The following is a 15,798-nucleotide window of genomic DNA, read 5'->3' on the forward strand; positions in this document are numbered from 1 at the left end:
AGAGTGGAATAGAATAGATATAGAGTGGAATAGAATAGAATAGATACAGAGTGGAATAGAATAGAATAGATACAGATACAGAGTGGAATAGAATAGATACAGAGTGGAACAGAATAGATTATATTAGATATAGAGTCAAATAGAATAGAACAGAATAGAGCAAATCAGATGAGACAGCAAGGGAATGACAAAGGAACAAGCAGAAACCACACAGAAGAGGAGAGGCCCTTAATAGACCCTCTTTCAATACAGAAAAGTGCCAAATAGAATAGAATAGAACAGCAAGGCGGGAAAAGGAGAGGAGAGAATGTGTTTATCTGCTCCTACATAGAACATACTGTAGCCCTTGGTGTCGGTGACATAAACTACACATAAACTACACCTTAAGGACAGTGAAAGATAAAGAAATAAAAAAATAAAAATGACGAGAGACCGGAGAATGTGCAGAAACAACAGAAGAGTATAGAGGAGAAACAGAAAGAGGAAACAAAGCTAAAAGAAAAGAACAGAAAGAGAATCTGAAAGCAGAAAAATAACTACAAATATTAGCAGCAGGAAAGGAAATGAGCCATGCAAAGCAGAAAAGGTATGGAGTCTGGAAAATTAAGAAAAAGCAGAATTAAGAAAATATAACGGTAACGATATGCTACAACATTATACTAGCTAGAATAGAAAGTCTAGGCTGAAGGAAAAAAAGGTAGGAAAAAAAGCATTTCTGAAAACAAGGTGCAACAACAAAAAGCAAGAAAGGTAATTATTTGGTAACAATAGCACTTAGCACAGTGACTAAATTCAGATAGAATTTAGCTTTTTAATTAGATGCAAAATATTTCAAAAGTTAAATAGGCCATTGATGCAATAGCCATTGCACTTATTTAGAATTGTGTTGATGTTTGGCTGTATTTTGTTATCAGCTGAAGCTGAACACAATGATCATAACCTTTTGTAAAAGGTAATTAATGTGCAATAGCTATCACAATGGATGATTATTATGTAATACTGTTGTAAACCATGGTTAATGTAATGTGTTATCTTACAAAAGAAAGAAACAGGGAATAAGGCAACAAATGCTACTTTGGAAAGAGAAAACGAAACTAAGCTTAAATACATTTTAGAAAATAGAGTGGACAGTTACAGAATAGAATAGAGTAGATACAGAGAAGAATAGAATGGATACAAAGTAGAATAGATACAGAGAAGAATAGAATGGATACAAAGTAGAATAGATACAGAGAAGAATAGAATGGATACAAAGTAGAATAGATACAGAGAAGAATAGAGTAGAATAGAATAGATAAAAGGTAGAATAGATACAGAAAATATACCATAATAGATATGGAATAGAATAGAATAGATGTGAATAGAGAGAGAAAATAGAATAAAATAGATACAGAGTGGAATAAAATAGAATAGATTAGATATAGAGTAAAATAGAATAGAACAGAATAGAATAGAACAGAACAGCAAGGCGGGAAAAGGAGAGGAGAGAATGTGTTTATCTGCTCCTACATAGAACATACTGTAGCCCTTGGTGTCGGTGACATATAAACTACACCTTAAGGACAGTGAAAGATAAGAAAATCTGAAACAAAAACGACGAGAGACCGGAGAATGTGCAGAAACAACAGAAGAGTATAGAGAGGAAACAGAAAGAGGAAAGACATTATGGAAACAAAGCTAAAAGAAAAATGAAAGCAGAAAAATAACTACAATTCTTAGCAGAAGGAAAGGAGATGAGCCACGCAAAGCATAAAAGGTATGGAGTCTGGAAAATTAAGAAAAAGTAAGAAAATATAACTGTAAAAATATATAACGATATGCTACAACATTACACTACATCTATTTACTAGCTAGAATAGAACGTTTAGGCTGAAGGAAAAAAAGGTAGGAAAAAAGATGAGCCATGAAAAGTATGGAGTCTGGAAAATTAAGAAAAAGCAGAATAGAGAGTTTAGGGCTGAAGGAGAAAAAAAGTATGAAGAAAAAAAAGCATTTCTGAAAACAAGGTGCAACAACAAAAAGTGTAAAATTACACTAATCATTTGGTAACAATAGCACTTTGCACAGTGACTAAATTCACGTAGATATATTTTGAAATAAAATAGTTTCAAAAGTTAAATAGGCCATTGCACTTATTTAGAATTGTGTTTCTGTTTGGGTGTATTTTGTTATCGGCCAATCTGAACACAATAATCAGAACCCTTTGTAAAGGTAATTAATGTGCAATAGCTATCTATCACAATGGATGATTATTACGTAATACTGTTGTAAACCATGGTTAATGAAATGTGTTATCTTACAAAAGAAAGAAAACAGGGAATAAGGCAAGAAATGCTACTTAGGAAAGAGAAAACGAAACTAAGCTTGAATACATTTAGAAAATAGAGTGGACAGTTGCAGAAACGCAGAGCAAAGAACAGAACCAATAAAGGTAGAAGAGAAGCTAAATACATAGAAGTCTTGAAGACCAGAGCAAGCACAGAGTAAAACAGATTAGATTAGAAAGCATGGAGCAGACATAAAGAGATAAGCAGTGGTGGAAGAAGTATTATGGTGGTGTAATGGTGGTCAACAGAAGTGTTTACATAGTTAATATAATAATTCATATTCCTTTTCATTGCTGATTATCCTAATTGGACCCACTTCTGCAACACAACATAAACAATAGAAGAGAAAGAAGGGAAGAGAAGAGAATGGGGAGATAAGAAAAAATAGAAGAGAAGAGAAGGGAAAAGAGAAGGCTAGAGAAGACAAGAGAAGAGGAGCCATGGAAGGGAAGAGTACAAAAAGAAGAGAAAATAAATGAGAGAATAGAGTAGAATAGCAAGACATTGAAAGGGAGAGGAGAGAATGTGTTTATCTGCTCATACGTAGAAAATACTGTAGCCCCATATAAACTACACCAAGGACAGTGAAAGATAAGGAAATCAGAAACAAAAACGACGAGACCAGAGAATGCTCAGAAACAACAAAAGAGTAAAGATGGGAAACAGAAAGAGAGTTTTATTCTGAGGTAAAACACCAAACACACATCAGTGAAGAGAGAAAAGAAACAGGAAAGTGAAGAAACGGTCAAAAGGACAATAATTATTGTAAAGAAAGTCTCCACAGTTTAGAGACCAGAGAAAGAAAAGGCATGCTGAGAGAATAGCCTGAAAGAGGAAAAACAGAATGACACATGGCAAGGTGTGTTTTTCTTTTTTTGTCAATGTGGATTAAGAGTGCGGTCACACTGAACTTACATTTTTTCCTATGCGGGTGGATTCTGCCAATGCCTTTCAATGGGAACGGAGCTGCAAAAAAAAGCGCTCTGATCCCATTGAAAAGCATTGGCAGAATCCGACCTCATAGGCAGAATTAAAGTTCGGTGTGACCGCACCCTAATACCGAATAAGGTATAATTAGTGTACATTATTCCCACATACCAGCACCTTCTTGTCTTTGGCCAACAGTAGAAAAGACTACAAATATACTGCAAGGTTCCCGGCCTTGTCAACATGGACGTCTAAATACTGCATACATACAGTACGTGAAACAATAATTGAACAAAACAAAGCAGGCACTGAAAAGAGAACAAGAATTTGAGTGAAGGTATAGGCGAGATACAGGAAAAGAAAAAGAAGCACAGGGGATAAATGCTGCTTGTATATAATATGCAGTATATAGTCCAGAGAATAACTATGAGCCCTGTAAAAGTAAAGCCCTTAAAATGTAAGAGAGGTAGATTGTTAAAGAAGCACAAATTCAACAAAAATCCAGTTCTGTCCCATTTCTACAGGCAAATAGAAACTATAATAGTGTCATAGATGTCTCTCTTTTATGTTAACTGAACAATGATGATAATTACATTCACATTGTTTCTCTCTCACCCCTCCTCCACACGCACGCACACACTCACACATCTTCCACAAAAACAGCTTAGATCAGTCATCAAAACTAAGTCATTCAATATTGTATAAAATGTTCTCCAGTTGTACAGTTTGACCCGTGAAACTTGAAAACGTCGGATGTGAATCGAACACATTCTCACAGTCTATTGCACCTCGACCATCAGTCAAACATAGAAACTATTCCTTAAATGCCTTATTTATGCTCCGTCATAAGATGAAGTATAAATCAGGTCAAATTGCAATCGAATACTATGCCTTCTACCCACAATACCATCCATGGGAAGAACTCTTTTAAGCCACAGTAAGCTCTTTAAACTCTTCAAACGTCACTCAGTGGTATAAACTAATGTTTTAAACAACTTTCTATAAATTAGAAAAAAAAACTGCACCAGATACTAAGTATTCTTCAGCAGAATAAATAGTAATTCACTCCTATGGTATTTACACATAGTAGTCTGTTTAGTCTCTCGAGGAGAGGTTTGCGATGCAGACAGGAAGTGGAGGTCTTCCCCAGAGTTCCATAGCTTAATGATTGACCTCGTGACCTGGTCTGCGGCGTCCATGGATCAGCCAATCCCAGACTTAAGGAGAGACTTCAAATGTGCTCCGCCGGCCGGCTTAGTAAGGTGTAAAGCGGTTGTATCCCCCTCTGTACAAACTGGCCTGAAATGGAACGGATAAATAAGCCCCGAGGTCCTGCAGTGTACTCTAGGGATGGGACGATATGAAAATTACATGTCACGATTATTGTGGCAAAAATAATTGTATCGCGATAATAAAAATATGCTTAAAACTTAAAATGCCACTTTTGTTAACCACTTGAACCCCCAGCTTCCCTATTCTGTGGGGGGGGACGTTCACCAAAAATAGCCGATCTACAAGCTCACAACGTGTTGTTTTTACCATTTTACCATTTAAAATGTTGTGAGCTTGTAGATCTGCTATTTTTGGCGAATAGATTTGTGTAGAGTGAAATAAGAGCGTACCAAATGCGCTCTTTACAGGTGCGTTTTATCAGGTATAGAGGGTTTAAGTGGAACTGAATATACTGCTCAACAAAAGCCAATTCATCCAAGTGTATGACGGAGGACAATTTCACGATAAATTAAAATCTCTTATTGTGAGCGTTTTTTTATCACGATAAACGATAATAACGATTATCGTCTCATCCCTAGTGTGCGCTCTTGTGTCTTGACATTACTCAATTGACAGCAAAAAGTATGGACTATACGTACCATTGTTCCAACTCCTCCATATGTCGTTGCTGGGCCAACTGCGTGGTGGTAGGGGTCTGCAGCTGCTGTGTAAACACGGCCATATCTAGAGAAGACAGAAATGGGGGATAAGAGCTCTTTGAGTTACAGCACAAAAAAATATCTTTTTACTTAAATACAACGGTTAGACACAAAATAGAGTTTTTTCCTCAGGCCTGAAGACAACACAGTGTGGGACTGCTTCTGCTTGTACCTGTATGAGTGAGGGACAAATACTCCCCTCTCGATTCTTGATAAACAACTGCACATACTAACTAGACAGTCTTTGTTCAGAAACTGAAATGTCGACTCCAAGGAATGGAATCACTCTTAACAACAATTCAACTTCAGGACAAAGTGTTTTCAAGCTCACACTGACTTTATGAGTGTGATGTCATTCTTTTGAATGGTTGTCTGGCTGCTTACCCGTCACTGTACGTTGCCGTGGCAGCGGATGCTGATTGGGCCATTCTGTAAGCTGCAGGGTAGCCTCCCTGATTGGACAGAAATCAACGTACCACGTGATTATCTCGCCAGCAACATAGAGACTTTCTTTAATGGAGAATTTTGATTCAGCAGAATTTACAAAACATGTACTTGAAGACACTTACATAGACTTCTGCTCCATACAGTCCATCTTGGTATACCATTCTAATAAATCATAGAAAAAAATATATATATGAATGAAATGAGCATTAAGTATTAATTGCCACTTGGTTAAAGACCCAGGAGGCGGGGCTTCTTACCCAGGGTATCCAGGAACAGCGGTGGGCGTGGCTGCAGCAGCAGCAGAGCGAATCGTGTTGTAGACTGCCCGGCCCCGCCCACGCAGCGCAGCACCACGATAGGCCAAGGTGGGTGTAGCTAACTGGGGGTAGGGGAAACTGGCAACTGAATGTACAGGAAAGAGAGACAAACAAAAACAACAGCAGAGATAGTGAGGTGAGAGAGGCAGAATGAGTAATATTTGATTAATTATGACTCACAGTCAGAATTGCAAGCTAAACATGCAAAAAAAACATTATGGTCCTTTTACGTTTGTTTATTGGATTTTAACTTATCCACAACATATAGCATTGCATTGCCTCATATAGATACCAATTAAGACAACATGACAAGTTTGTTTTAGTTTTTTCCCCCCCAATGAAAAACACAAAGGACACGGGTCTTACAAGACAAAGGTGAAATAATAAAAACAACAATACACAAAAGGGTCCTTTACCTTTTGAAATAATGACGTGTATTAACTGAGTTAGTTTATCCTTACCAGTGTAGAGTTCAGGTGCATACATGGCTCCCATGACTGGGTTGATCTTCCATCCAGAAGCTACAGCGAAAGAAAGAAAAAAAGCAGAGATAGTGTTACGCTGGGTGTACTAGAACTACCAGCTAATGAAAACACCCAGAATGCCAACAAATGTTCCCTGAATGATACAAATGTGTCTTACTTGGAACTTCACCATTCACCAGAGGTGACTGGGGCTTCTTTGTGACAACTCTGGCCGTGGCGTTATTCACCTGAGGACACAAGATTAAAGGCAGCGAAAACTATTATTATTGGCTAAAAGTTGATGATGGTATTTCCATATGAATTTGTGTCAAAGAGCTCAAGATGGATATAACTCAGGACAGATATACATATAAATAACACGTATGCGTTCCACAACACCCATATACAGTACCAAAATGACAGACAACTCCTGTTAACCTCTTACAGGAAACCCTATATACTTCGTCATACAACGAATAGCAAAAATTGCTATAATGACATGCCCAAAATAGGGACATCAGGTTTAAAGAGGTTAAAAAAACTTTGTCGACAGACTCACCTCAATTTTTCTCCCTTCCACAATTGTTCCGTTCAGTTTCTCTCTCGCTCGGTCAGCTTCCATCGCACTCTCAAAGGTCACAAACCCAAAGCCCTGCAGGTCAGAATGGTGAAGAGGTGTGTTTACATTTAAGTCGATGGTTTAGTTATCACACAGCATATTCTTTTATCTGCTCTACTAATACTGCTGTTTTATTATTGAGATAACCCACCTTGGATCCCCTCTCATTGAAGATGATTTCCACATCCAAAATCTTACCAAATTGCTAAAAAAGACAAAAGAATAAAGGAAATCAATTTTGGCATGTATTCATTCAACAGTGTAATCACATAATAATTTCTGATCTATCTATACAACATCTACTGAAATGTGTTTATCTATTTAAATGTTAGTTTCCAACAATGTGATACTGCGACATTTCATAAACACGCCTTCTCAAATCGACCTCTATCTAAATTATTATTCTATATAAGTAACAGAATTCGCAGACACCATCTGGCACATGCCATGTGGAGGTGCATTGTGGGTAATTCTTATGAACGCAGAGGGGAGTTAAAGCTGCACTCCGTAACCTGTAAGTCCTACGCGTGATTCAAACCCAGGTCCCCTGCCCGAGCACCAACATTTCTACTGCTGAGCTACAGTAATGCAGAAATTCGGTTTGGGCAGAGGATATATTGCGTTTTTGAGCTTCACGCAATACCACTTGTCAACCAGTAGTAGTCCTAACCGACCACAGGATCTAAAACTCTCAATAGAAGAGAAGCGCACAACCGCAATTGTGTTAGTTGTAAATGAACATTAAGCAGCGTCTCTTTACCCCAAACATCTGTCTGAGGTCTGGATCGCGGAACCTGAAGGGGATGTTGGAGACGTGGAGCCGTTTGGGCTGGGCCTTGCCCGACCCCTCGTCGTCGCTCTCGCTTCCCGCCCCGCCCCCAGGCACTAAGGACACGCTCAGAGACTGGGGGTCAGAGGTCACAACGGCCAAGGCATCGTCCTGATGGGGACAACGAAGAGGGGGAAGAGGAAGAGGAGAAAGAGGAAGAGGAGGAAAGGATGAGGAGAGAGAGGAAGAGGATGTAGAGACGGAACCAAAGCAAAAAAGGAGAGATGATAGAGGAACGGACGAGAAGAGAGAGGAGACGAACACAGAGGGAACACATAGAACGTGGAAAGGAGGAGTAGGGGAGGTGGGAGGAGGTGTGAAGATAAAAAACAAGGTGTTTCAATGAAAAGAGCAAGCACAGATTTGATGCAATTACAAACAAATCTAAGAACAGACGTGTGTATACTTATGCATGCAGGAGATCACGTATGATCGACTGTCTTAGAATCGGTTTGTTGGAAATCCCACTTTGATTTCTCCATCAAATTTCTCATTGTATCTTTTTTTTCTTTTGGAAACGTTCTGCGTTTATGCAATGAAAACGTGAATTGAATGAGACGTTGCATTAAGCTTAATTTATAGTCCATCCGTACCATGGTGTCGCTCACAGACAAGAACCGATCTTGTCTGCAAGCAACGCGGTCGTACTCCGGAGTATGAATCAGACTTTAGTACAACACATTGATCATTTTCACGGAGTCAGGTGATCAAAACCAAGGTCAACCAGCATTCAGCACCCAGTGCTTCTTCTCAGGCAAACTGTGAGGAGGCGTGAACAGGGCTCCATTTTTTGTTAGGCGTCTATTAACATGCCCGTTAGAGAGAATAACAACTGACATACTGTGTATTCTGCACTACCAACCAAGAGATTAGACAGACCTGCCGCCACGTAAAGGTTATAGTTTTGTCACTTTGTTGTAACAGATACAATACAGACAGACGTGTAGAAGTTATCAAGCTTCTCTGACGGACAAAAACATAAGTGGAGGACACGGCCTCCTTTTACCTTGCTACAAACGTTACATCAGTGTTGATTTTGTTGACTAAAACTATTATGAAAATCTTTCGGCGACTGCCTTTTTTCACTGACGAAAACTAAAACAAAAACTAAATAAAAACTAAGCTACGATGACTAAAACTAAGAAATGTTTGCGCTCTGAAAATAGCAGATCTACAAGCTCACAACGCATCGCAGCGCGACGCGTTGTAGATCTGCTATTTTCAGCATGCAACCAAGTGTAAAATCAGCCATTACGACGCCATCAAGGCACCGCCAAAATACATTTTAGTCGACTAAATCAACTGTAGTTTTAGTCGACTATAAAGTTATGATATTTAGTCGACTAAAACTAGACTAACAGTAAAACATTTCAGATGACTAAAATATGACTAAACCTACCGTAAATTTCGGACTATAAGCCGTGACTTTTTTTCCATTTTTCGACCCTGCGGCTTATATAACGGTGCGGCTTATCTATGGATTTTTACAGCTAACGGCCACTAGGGGACCTCCTAAATCTATGGATTTTACACCCGCGGCTTATATATGTACAAATCATTCAATTTAGCTGCTGCGGCTTATATTCAGGTGCGGCTTATAGTGCGAAAATTACGGGTAAATGGAATTTGACTCAAAAGACTATGACTAAAACGGAATCAAAATTTGCTGTCAAAATCAACACTGTACAAACGTTACATGAATAACACATATCTAGGCAGTAGTGATAAATGGTAATACACTCTGGTGTGCTGCACAGTGTAAACTGATATACCCATGCAGAACAATTGTGCCAAAACCAAAAACACCCAATCTCCCACAATGCATCACGATGCCAGTGTGTGTGTGTGTGTGTGTGGTTGTTGGTCATCCTGCATCATCAAATGTTGCAAAAAGATGTTACGGATTTTGTTTGGGTCAAAATCGGAATAAGACAGTGGAAAACAGAGGGAAAAAAAGGCAAAATAAAAACAGAGTGAGCTTCAGCAGTGTGAGAGGGAGCAGAGCGCACGTGAAAGGAACATTTAAAAGAAGGATACAAATGCTAAAGTAGAAAAATATCCTGGAAATGTTTGGTAATTCTAATAAGACTCAATATAGCAATCCCTGCATTCTATTATAGACAGGTAGCTAGCTAGCTATACTGTATATGCCTATATAGATACAATGTAGATACAGTAGATAGATAGATAGAGCAAGAGAGAGAGAGAGAGAGAGAGAGAGAGAGAGAGAGAGAAGTACAGTAATAAATAAATAAACAGAACAAGAACAAGGCAGGAAGTTGTGCAAAAAGCTTGAAAAGGAAAGGGGTGGGGGGGGGGGGCAGAGGTCAAAAGAGAACGTTCCAAAGGGTCAGTCTGGGGGGTCACGGTGCTGCGGTTTCTGCCAGGGGTTAAAAGGTGGGTGGGGGGCATCATTAATATGTGGGGGACAGATACAGAGGGGGGATGGCAGAGACACACATTCACACAGTGCACACAGGCCACTGTATTGCAGTACGTTGGCTTGCCATCAGCTATAACTACCAGTAGACAGCAGTGTATCATCGTCACACACCAATACATTCACTCGCAAAAAAAACCCAGACACAGGCTAAAGGTGTGGGTGGGGGTGTTAGCCCCACCTGTGACCTCCCCCATAACTGTAAATGATGGGGTCTCGGTCACATAGTGCTATACTCCACGACTGGGGGTGCCGGGCAAATGTTGTATTTTTGACTTATTGTCTGACGTTGTGATTCAAATTTGAGGGTATTTAATGACACGTTTCTACAAATGACTGAAGTAAAATTATACGTGGTAAAATGTGGTAAAACGATATTCCGCTGTGAAGCAACTATTTAAAATGTTTTTTTTTTTACAAACAGTGCCGAATTTCACATAGGTAAACAGGCAGCAAAGAAGAGCGCGCTTCCATGTTTTTAAATGGGAAATTCTGCACAGGCTGTCAAAAGATAAAAATCTAAACAGTTGTGTCACAGCAGAGAATAACAGATAATACCATCCCGTTTTTTACCACAGACATCTGTAGGAGCATGTTTTTTGTTTTGTTTGTTTTTATATGAAAAATAAGTCAAAACAGCTTTTCGCCCGGCATCCCCACTCCTGGATAGCAACACTATGTGACCGAGTCCCAGAGCGATGGGGGGGTGTCATAAATGGGACTATGGGTGGGGTAGAAGGAATTGGGGAGAGGAGAGGGGTGGTGGGTGGGGTGGGGTGGGGTGGGGTTGGGGTGGTGGTGTTGGTGGTGTCATGTCACGATGCATGGGTAGTTTTTCTGGACCTGGGTGATATTTCAGAGGGGGAGGGGGGTCATCCAGGCGGCCTTTGACCCCCCCCTCTCCGTGGCGACGTCTCAAGTTTTCCCCCCGAAAATCAGGACGGACCTTGTAGGCTATAGTAATGGAATATATAAACGGGGCCACAAAACACTGGTTACGAGAGTATGAAGAGGAATTCTACGTAGCCCCCCGTGCATGAACTTTCTCTGTACCTTGGACTATGCTTCATTTGTGCTGTATAGGGATGCTTGTTTATGCTTGTTTTCGGGTGCATGTAAGCACCAAGCGCCAAGTCACTGTGGATTACTTAGATCATTTAAATGTTAACATAACGTAAAAATAGATGTGATGCCCCAGATATATATAAACAGTTCATCTATTTTTGTCTCGTTCTTAGATGCATCATGTCGCCTTGAAGGAGGTCCTGAAATGTTGTGTGTTGTGTTGACATGATAAGGGAAACAACCTACTTAATTACATCACATGTAATTAAGTAGGTTGTTTCTTCATGTATGGTCACTTAGACCACATGTCAACCCAGTGTAGTTATTTAGGAATAACTTTATCAACACAATAAACCCATCTTTTTTTTTTGCATGAAACTTCAACGATATACATTTTCCTCAATTTGACTTGTAGCGTAAGTGAAAGATCCTTTCAAATCACACAGACAGATTATCACTTTCATTCCCAGATAAATAAGACAAGAGAGAGAAGGAGTATGGTGGGGGTCATTTTCAACAACAGGTCCCTCTCTCAGCTGTCCCCCAATTTTCTCTACTGAGTGTCAGGGGGTATTTCCTTGTACGGAGACAGAAGTGGACGTGCAGGGCTCTAAATATAGATCTAAGAAACCCTATCTTGCCATGTTCCTTTACTAGGAGATACGCATACGCAGCAGTCTAACCTTACTGAATATTTATTAACCCAAGGAATGCATAATATGCATAAATAAGTTGTCTATTTAAAAGGAAACAAGAAATGATGACTGACAGTCATATCATACCAGGTGGCTAGAAAACGTATACCTGCATCAGAGTTCTCACACTGTCCTTACCGTGCTATTGGATGACAGAGTCTCCACCCCCTCATGTTGCGGCCCCTGGTAGACCCTGAGCTGGTGGTGCTCTGCGTATTCGGAACCGGGATGGACGGGGCTAAAGTCAAGCTGAGGCAATCTGCCCGGGACTTGGGGCTGGGGCTGACCCGGCGGATAGGCGGGAGGCGGGCCATAGACCTGCTGCAAGGTGGGGTCGCCGCCCCCTGGACCCCCCTCTGGGGCAGGGCCTCCCTGTGGAGAGGAAGGGAGTCACATATCACATATCTAAACAACCATTAGCATGCCAACTGGCCTTTACATGACATTTTACTGCTCTTTTATGTGTACATTTTATGACAAAAAAAAACAAATATTTCTGAGGTGTAAGGATATATTCAATGCTTTATAAGCAATTAGGTGATGTTCTCCCCCAACGCAGACTAGTGTAATCATATGTTACATTTTAATTCCCAGATCATCAACTTTCCAAGCACAGAAAAGGGTCAGAGCCATAATAACAGATACAGTACGTCAAATTGCATGCAGGACTGTCATGACCACAACAGATCACAGGCTTTTTTTTGCGTTATCCTTTAGAAAGATAACTTTTGACTGTACTGTACTGTTAATGATCTAAGTATTCATTCAATCAATTATTCCCAAGGTCTGGCTCTTGCCTGAAGTCTATGGACCTTTTTACAGCAGCATAAATGTACAAACTGTAGAGTGAAAAGATCTACGACACAATCACCAGCCAAGCTTGGATAATGGATATTACCTCAAGTTTAAAAGAAGAAGACTCACTTTTTCACTTCAATTCAATATGGTTTTCAAAAAATGGCAACAATTCATTCAACCAATACATTTTTGTGTTCATAAACAGGTAGCGGTTCAAAAGTAAAGGTTGCGCACATCCAGTTGGCCGCTGGTGCTGGACACAAAGAGTTACAGTTTAAAGACAAAAACACTAAGTGGTCACAACTTGTAATGTGTACAAGCTAAAAAACAGACCTCATCAAGTCCTCATCCAAATGTCAGAAAGTAAGACATCAGAGTCAGACACGAGGTGCCTACACCTCAAATCTCAATTTAAACATAGCAAAGCTATAGAGGTGAATGATGCAAATCTTTATATTACACACGAGAAGAATCTCTTACCCCGTCACTGCATTCCTTGTTCTCTGTTGTATTGTCCGACAACTGCCTCATGTTTTAATGCCTGTGCCAACTACCCGCCCCCCGACAACATAAGTTCTACTCATCCACCAATCACATCAACCACCACAGGACAGGGGGCCACACACCAGCTGTGGTCACTTGCACCTGCCAGTCATCTCAGTCCCCTGCTGCTTTGCCTTCCTTCCCTGCACTTCACACGCGCACGCACCCACCCACCCACCCGCACACACGCACACCCGCACACACACACACACACACACACACACACACACACACACACACACACACACACACACACACACACACACACACACACACACACACACACACACACACACACACACACACACACACACACACACACACACACACAGTGTGTGACTGAGACAGAGCTCTCTCCCTTTAAGATACAAATGTAAATACTTTTTCTGTCACTGTCCAGTATATCAGCCAAAAGGTCACCTCTAAGAATACCACAGTACAGAGAGATATGTACCTTTATCAGCTATCTTTAGCGATCCACATACCGTTTTCTTCCCTTCACTTAAGTACATCTATCATAATTAGATTGGCTTCCGAACTGACAGAGACACACTTTGGAAGGTTCATGTTTTTCTGTTCAACGTAGCAACCACCCCCAGACCAGTGAGCTCAAACATCATTCTTTGAATTCTGTCACCTGATTTTCATTCAATATTTTTAAGCCTCATTGCAGGATTGTTGTCTTTTAGCTCTGACCTTTGTACTCCTTATTATAAATTACTTATCTTAAGATATCTTATTTGTATCTTATTGCTTATGATCTAGGAATTTAAGATTTTTCTATGGTTGTAATTTGTTGTTGAAAGCTGCCCTGAATATGATCTAAAATGTGTGCCAGCACACTGCCAGCAGAGAGTGTAGTATCACACATAAATCAAGTCTACTTTTCTGTCTTCCAACTAAAAAGTGTCTAATAAATGATTTGACCGGAAGTTGTCTTTGTCCCGGGACATTTTTTTGTCTTATTGGACAGTGATGAGAGACTTGGCTCAAACGTTGGACCTGTGACTGTACTGTATGTATAAACAGGACTGGACTAAAACCTACGACTAGGTCACAAATGAGATCTTTAACCAAGTGGTTAGCATACTGAGCCAGTAAGGATTCAACCTATCAGAGATAATTCTGCATTTTACTACTGCAAGGCAAGCTGGGAACCACATCACATGTTAATGAATCCCACCGTGAGCTTTTTGATCTGGTGAGGCTTTGGTGTGATTTAACAGCTCTGTCTCCTGCCCCTCTCCCGCCCATATATCTGTCCATCAGCTGTTGCTCTAAAAACTCTAAAGAGTTGGCAGGAATTAAAGATAGATACTTAGATACAGGCGGACAAAGGACGAAGATGATTGACCTGGTATATTATCGAGGCATTTTCTTTTCCTGGCTTGATACTCTCTTAAATCCTACCATCATGTCTTGTATGTGTCACCTCTCTTCCTGCCCTTGGTTTCTATCTTATCTCTCTTCTACACTGTGCTGTCTGAAACAAAGCATAAAAACGCAGCGCACACACACACAAAGCCAGTGGTGTAAAGTAACAAAGTACATTAATACTCAAGTAATGTACTTTTTTTTCCTACAATTTTGAGGTATTTTCAATTTTCAGTACTTTTACCTCTACTCCACTACATCTCAGAGGCCAATACTATACTTTTACTCCACCACAATTATTTGAAAACTTTAGTTACTAGTTACTTTGTAGATTTTGATTATTATTGCAAAACATACATTAACCACTTCAGCCCTATATACATTTCGGCAATTTGAAAATAGCCGATCTACAAGCTCACAGTGCGTCGCGATGCGACGCACTGTGAGCTTGTAGATCTGCTATTTTCAAAATATTTTAAAACATTTTATACATTTGAAAACTTGTGAAATGGGACATTCTGTATAATGAGTACTTTTGGTACTTTAAGTACATTTTGATACCAACACTTTTGTACTTTTACTATAATTCAGAATTCCGGACTTTTACTTGTCACTGAGTATTTCTATATTGCAGTATTGATACTTTGACTTATGTAAAAAATGTGAGTACTTTTTCCACCATTGCACAAATCTAAATAAAAAAGAATATTTGTCGATCAAACATGGCATCTTTCAGCCAGGGCCTCCTCTTAACGTCTTAGCCCTGTTCAGTGCCGGTATCACTGCAGACCCATACGTCCGTGCTCTACCCAGCAACCATCAGCTGCCCGCCTCAAACTCCACGGAGATAATAGGCGACAGAGAGGAGGTAATAACAGAATGTATCTGATACCACACTGCTAACCTATCTCCTTCTTTGTGTGGTCTCCCACTTATCTCCCCCCCCCCAAGCCCCTGTATACAGTATCACAGTGTCAGCAAACACATGCAGCACTATGTGTGTCGCGTCTCGTCTCCCCCTC

The 15,798-nt window shown here is 40.1% G+C and overlaps 1 protein-coding gene across 2 annotated transcripts in view; it reads right to left on the bottom strand.

Moving 5' to 3' along the window:
* Window positions 1–2,976: 2,976 nt before the first annotated feature.
* The window catches only part of rbfox1l (RNA binding fox-1 homolog 1, like), a 16,177-nt gene continuing 3,355 nt past the window's right edge, over window positions 2,977–15,798 (bottom strand). Inside the window, exons 2-12 of one of the 2 annotated variants that reach the window (XM_080427456.1) lie at window positions 12,200–12,433; window positions 7,793–7,972; window positions 7,184–7,237; window positions 6,973–7,065; window positions 6,592–6,661; window positions 6,411–6,470; window positions 5,890–6,034; window positions 5,755–5,794; window positions 5,570–5,637; window positions 5,126–5,210; window positions 2,977–4,553 (exon numbers count right to left, since the gene is read on the bottom strand). In XM_080427456.1, coding sequence (XP_080283582.1) covers window positions 4,509–4,553; window positions 5,126–5,210; window positions 5,570–5,637; window positions 5,755–5,794; window positions 5,890–6,034; window positions 6,411–6,470; window positions 6,592–6,661; window positions 6,973–7,065; window positions 7,184–7,237; window positions 7,793–7,972; window positions 12,200–12,433 — 1,074 coding nt within the window. In that variant the 3' untranslated portion in view covers window positions 2,977–4,508. Of the gene's footprint in view, window positions 4,599–5,125; window positions 5,211–5,569; window positions 5,638–5,754; window positions 5,795–5,889; window positions 6,035–6,410; window positions 6,471–6,591; window positions 6,662–6,972; window positions 7,066–7,183; window positions 7,238–7,792; window positions 7,973–12,199; window positions 12,434–15,798 lie in introns of both variants that reach the window. The other variant, XM_080427455.1, reaches the window with a different exon arrangement.

This window comes from Gymnoscopelus braueri, assembly GCF_963280865.1.
Source record: "Gymnoscopelus braueri genome assembly, chromosome: 4".
Lineage (NCBI taxonomy): Eukaryota > Metazoa > Chordata > Actinopteri > Myctophiformes > Myctophidae > Gymnoscopelus > Gymnoscopelus braueri.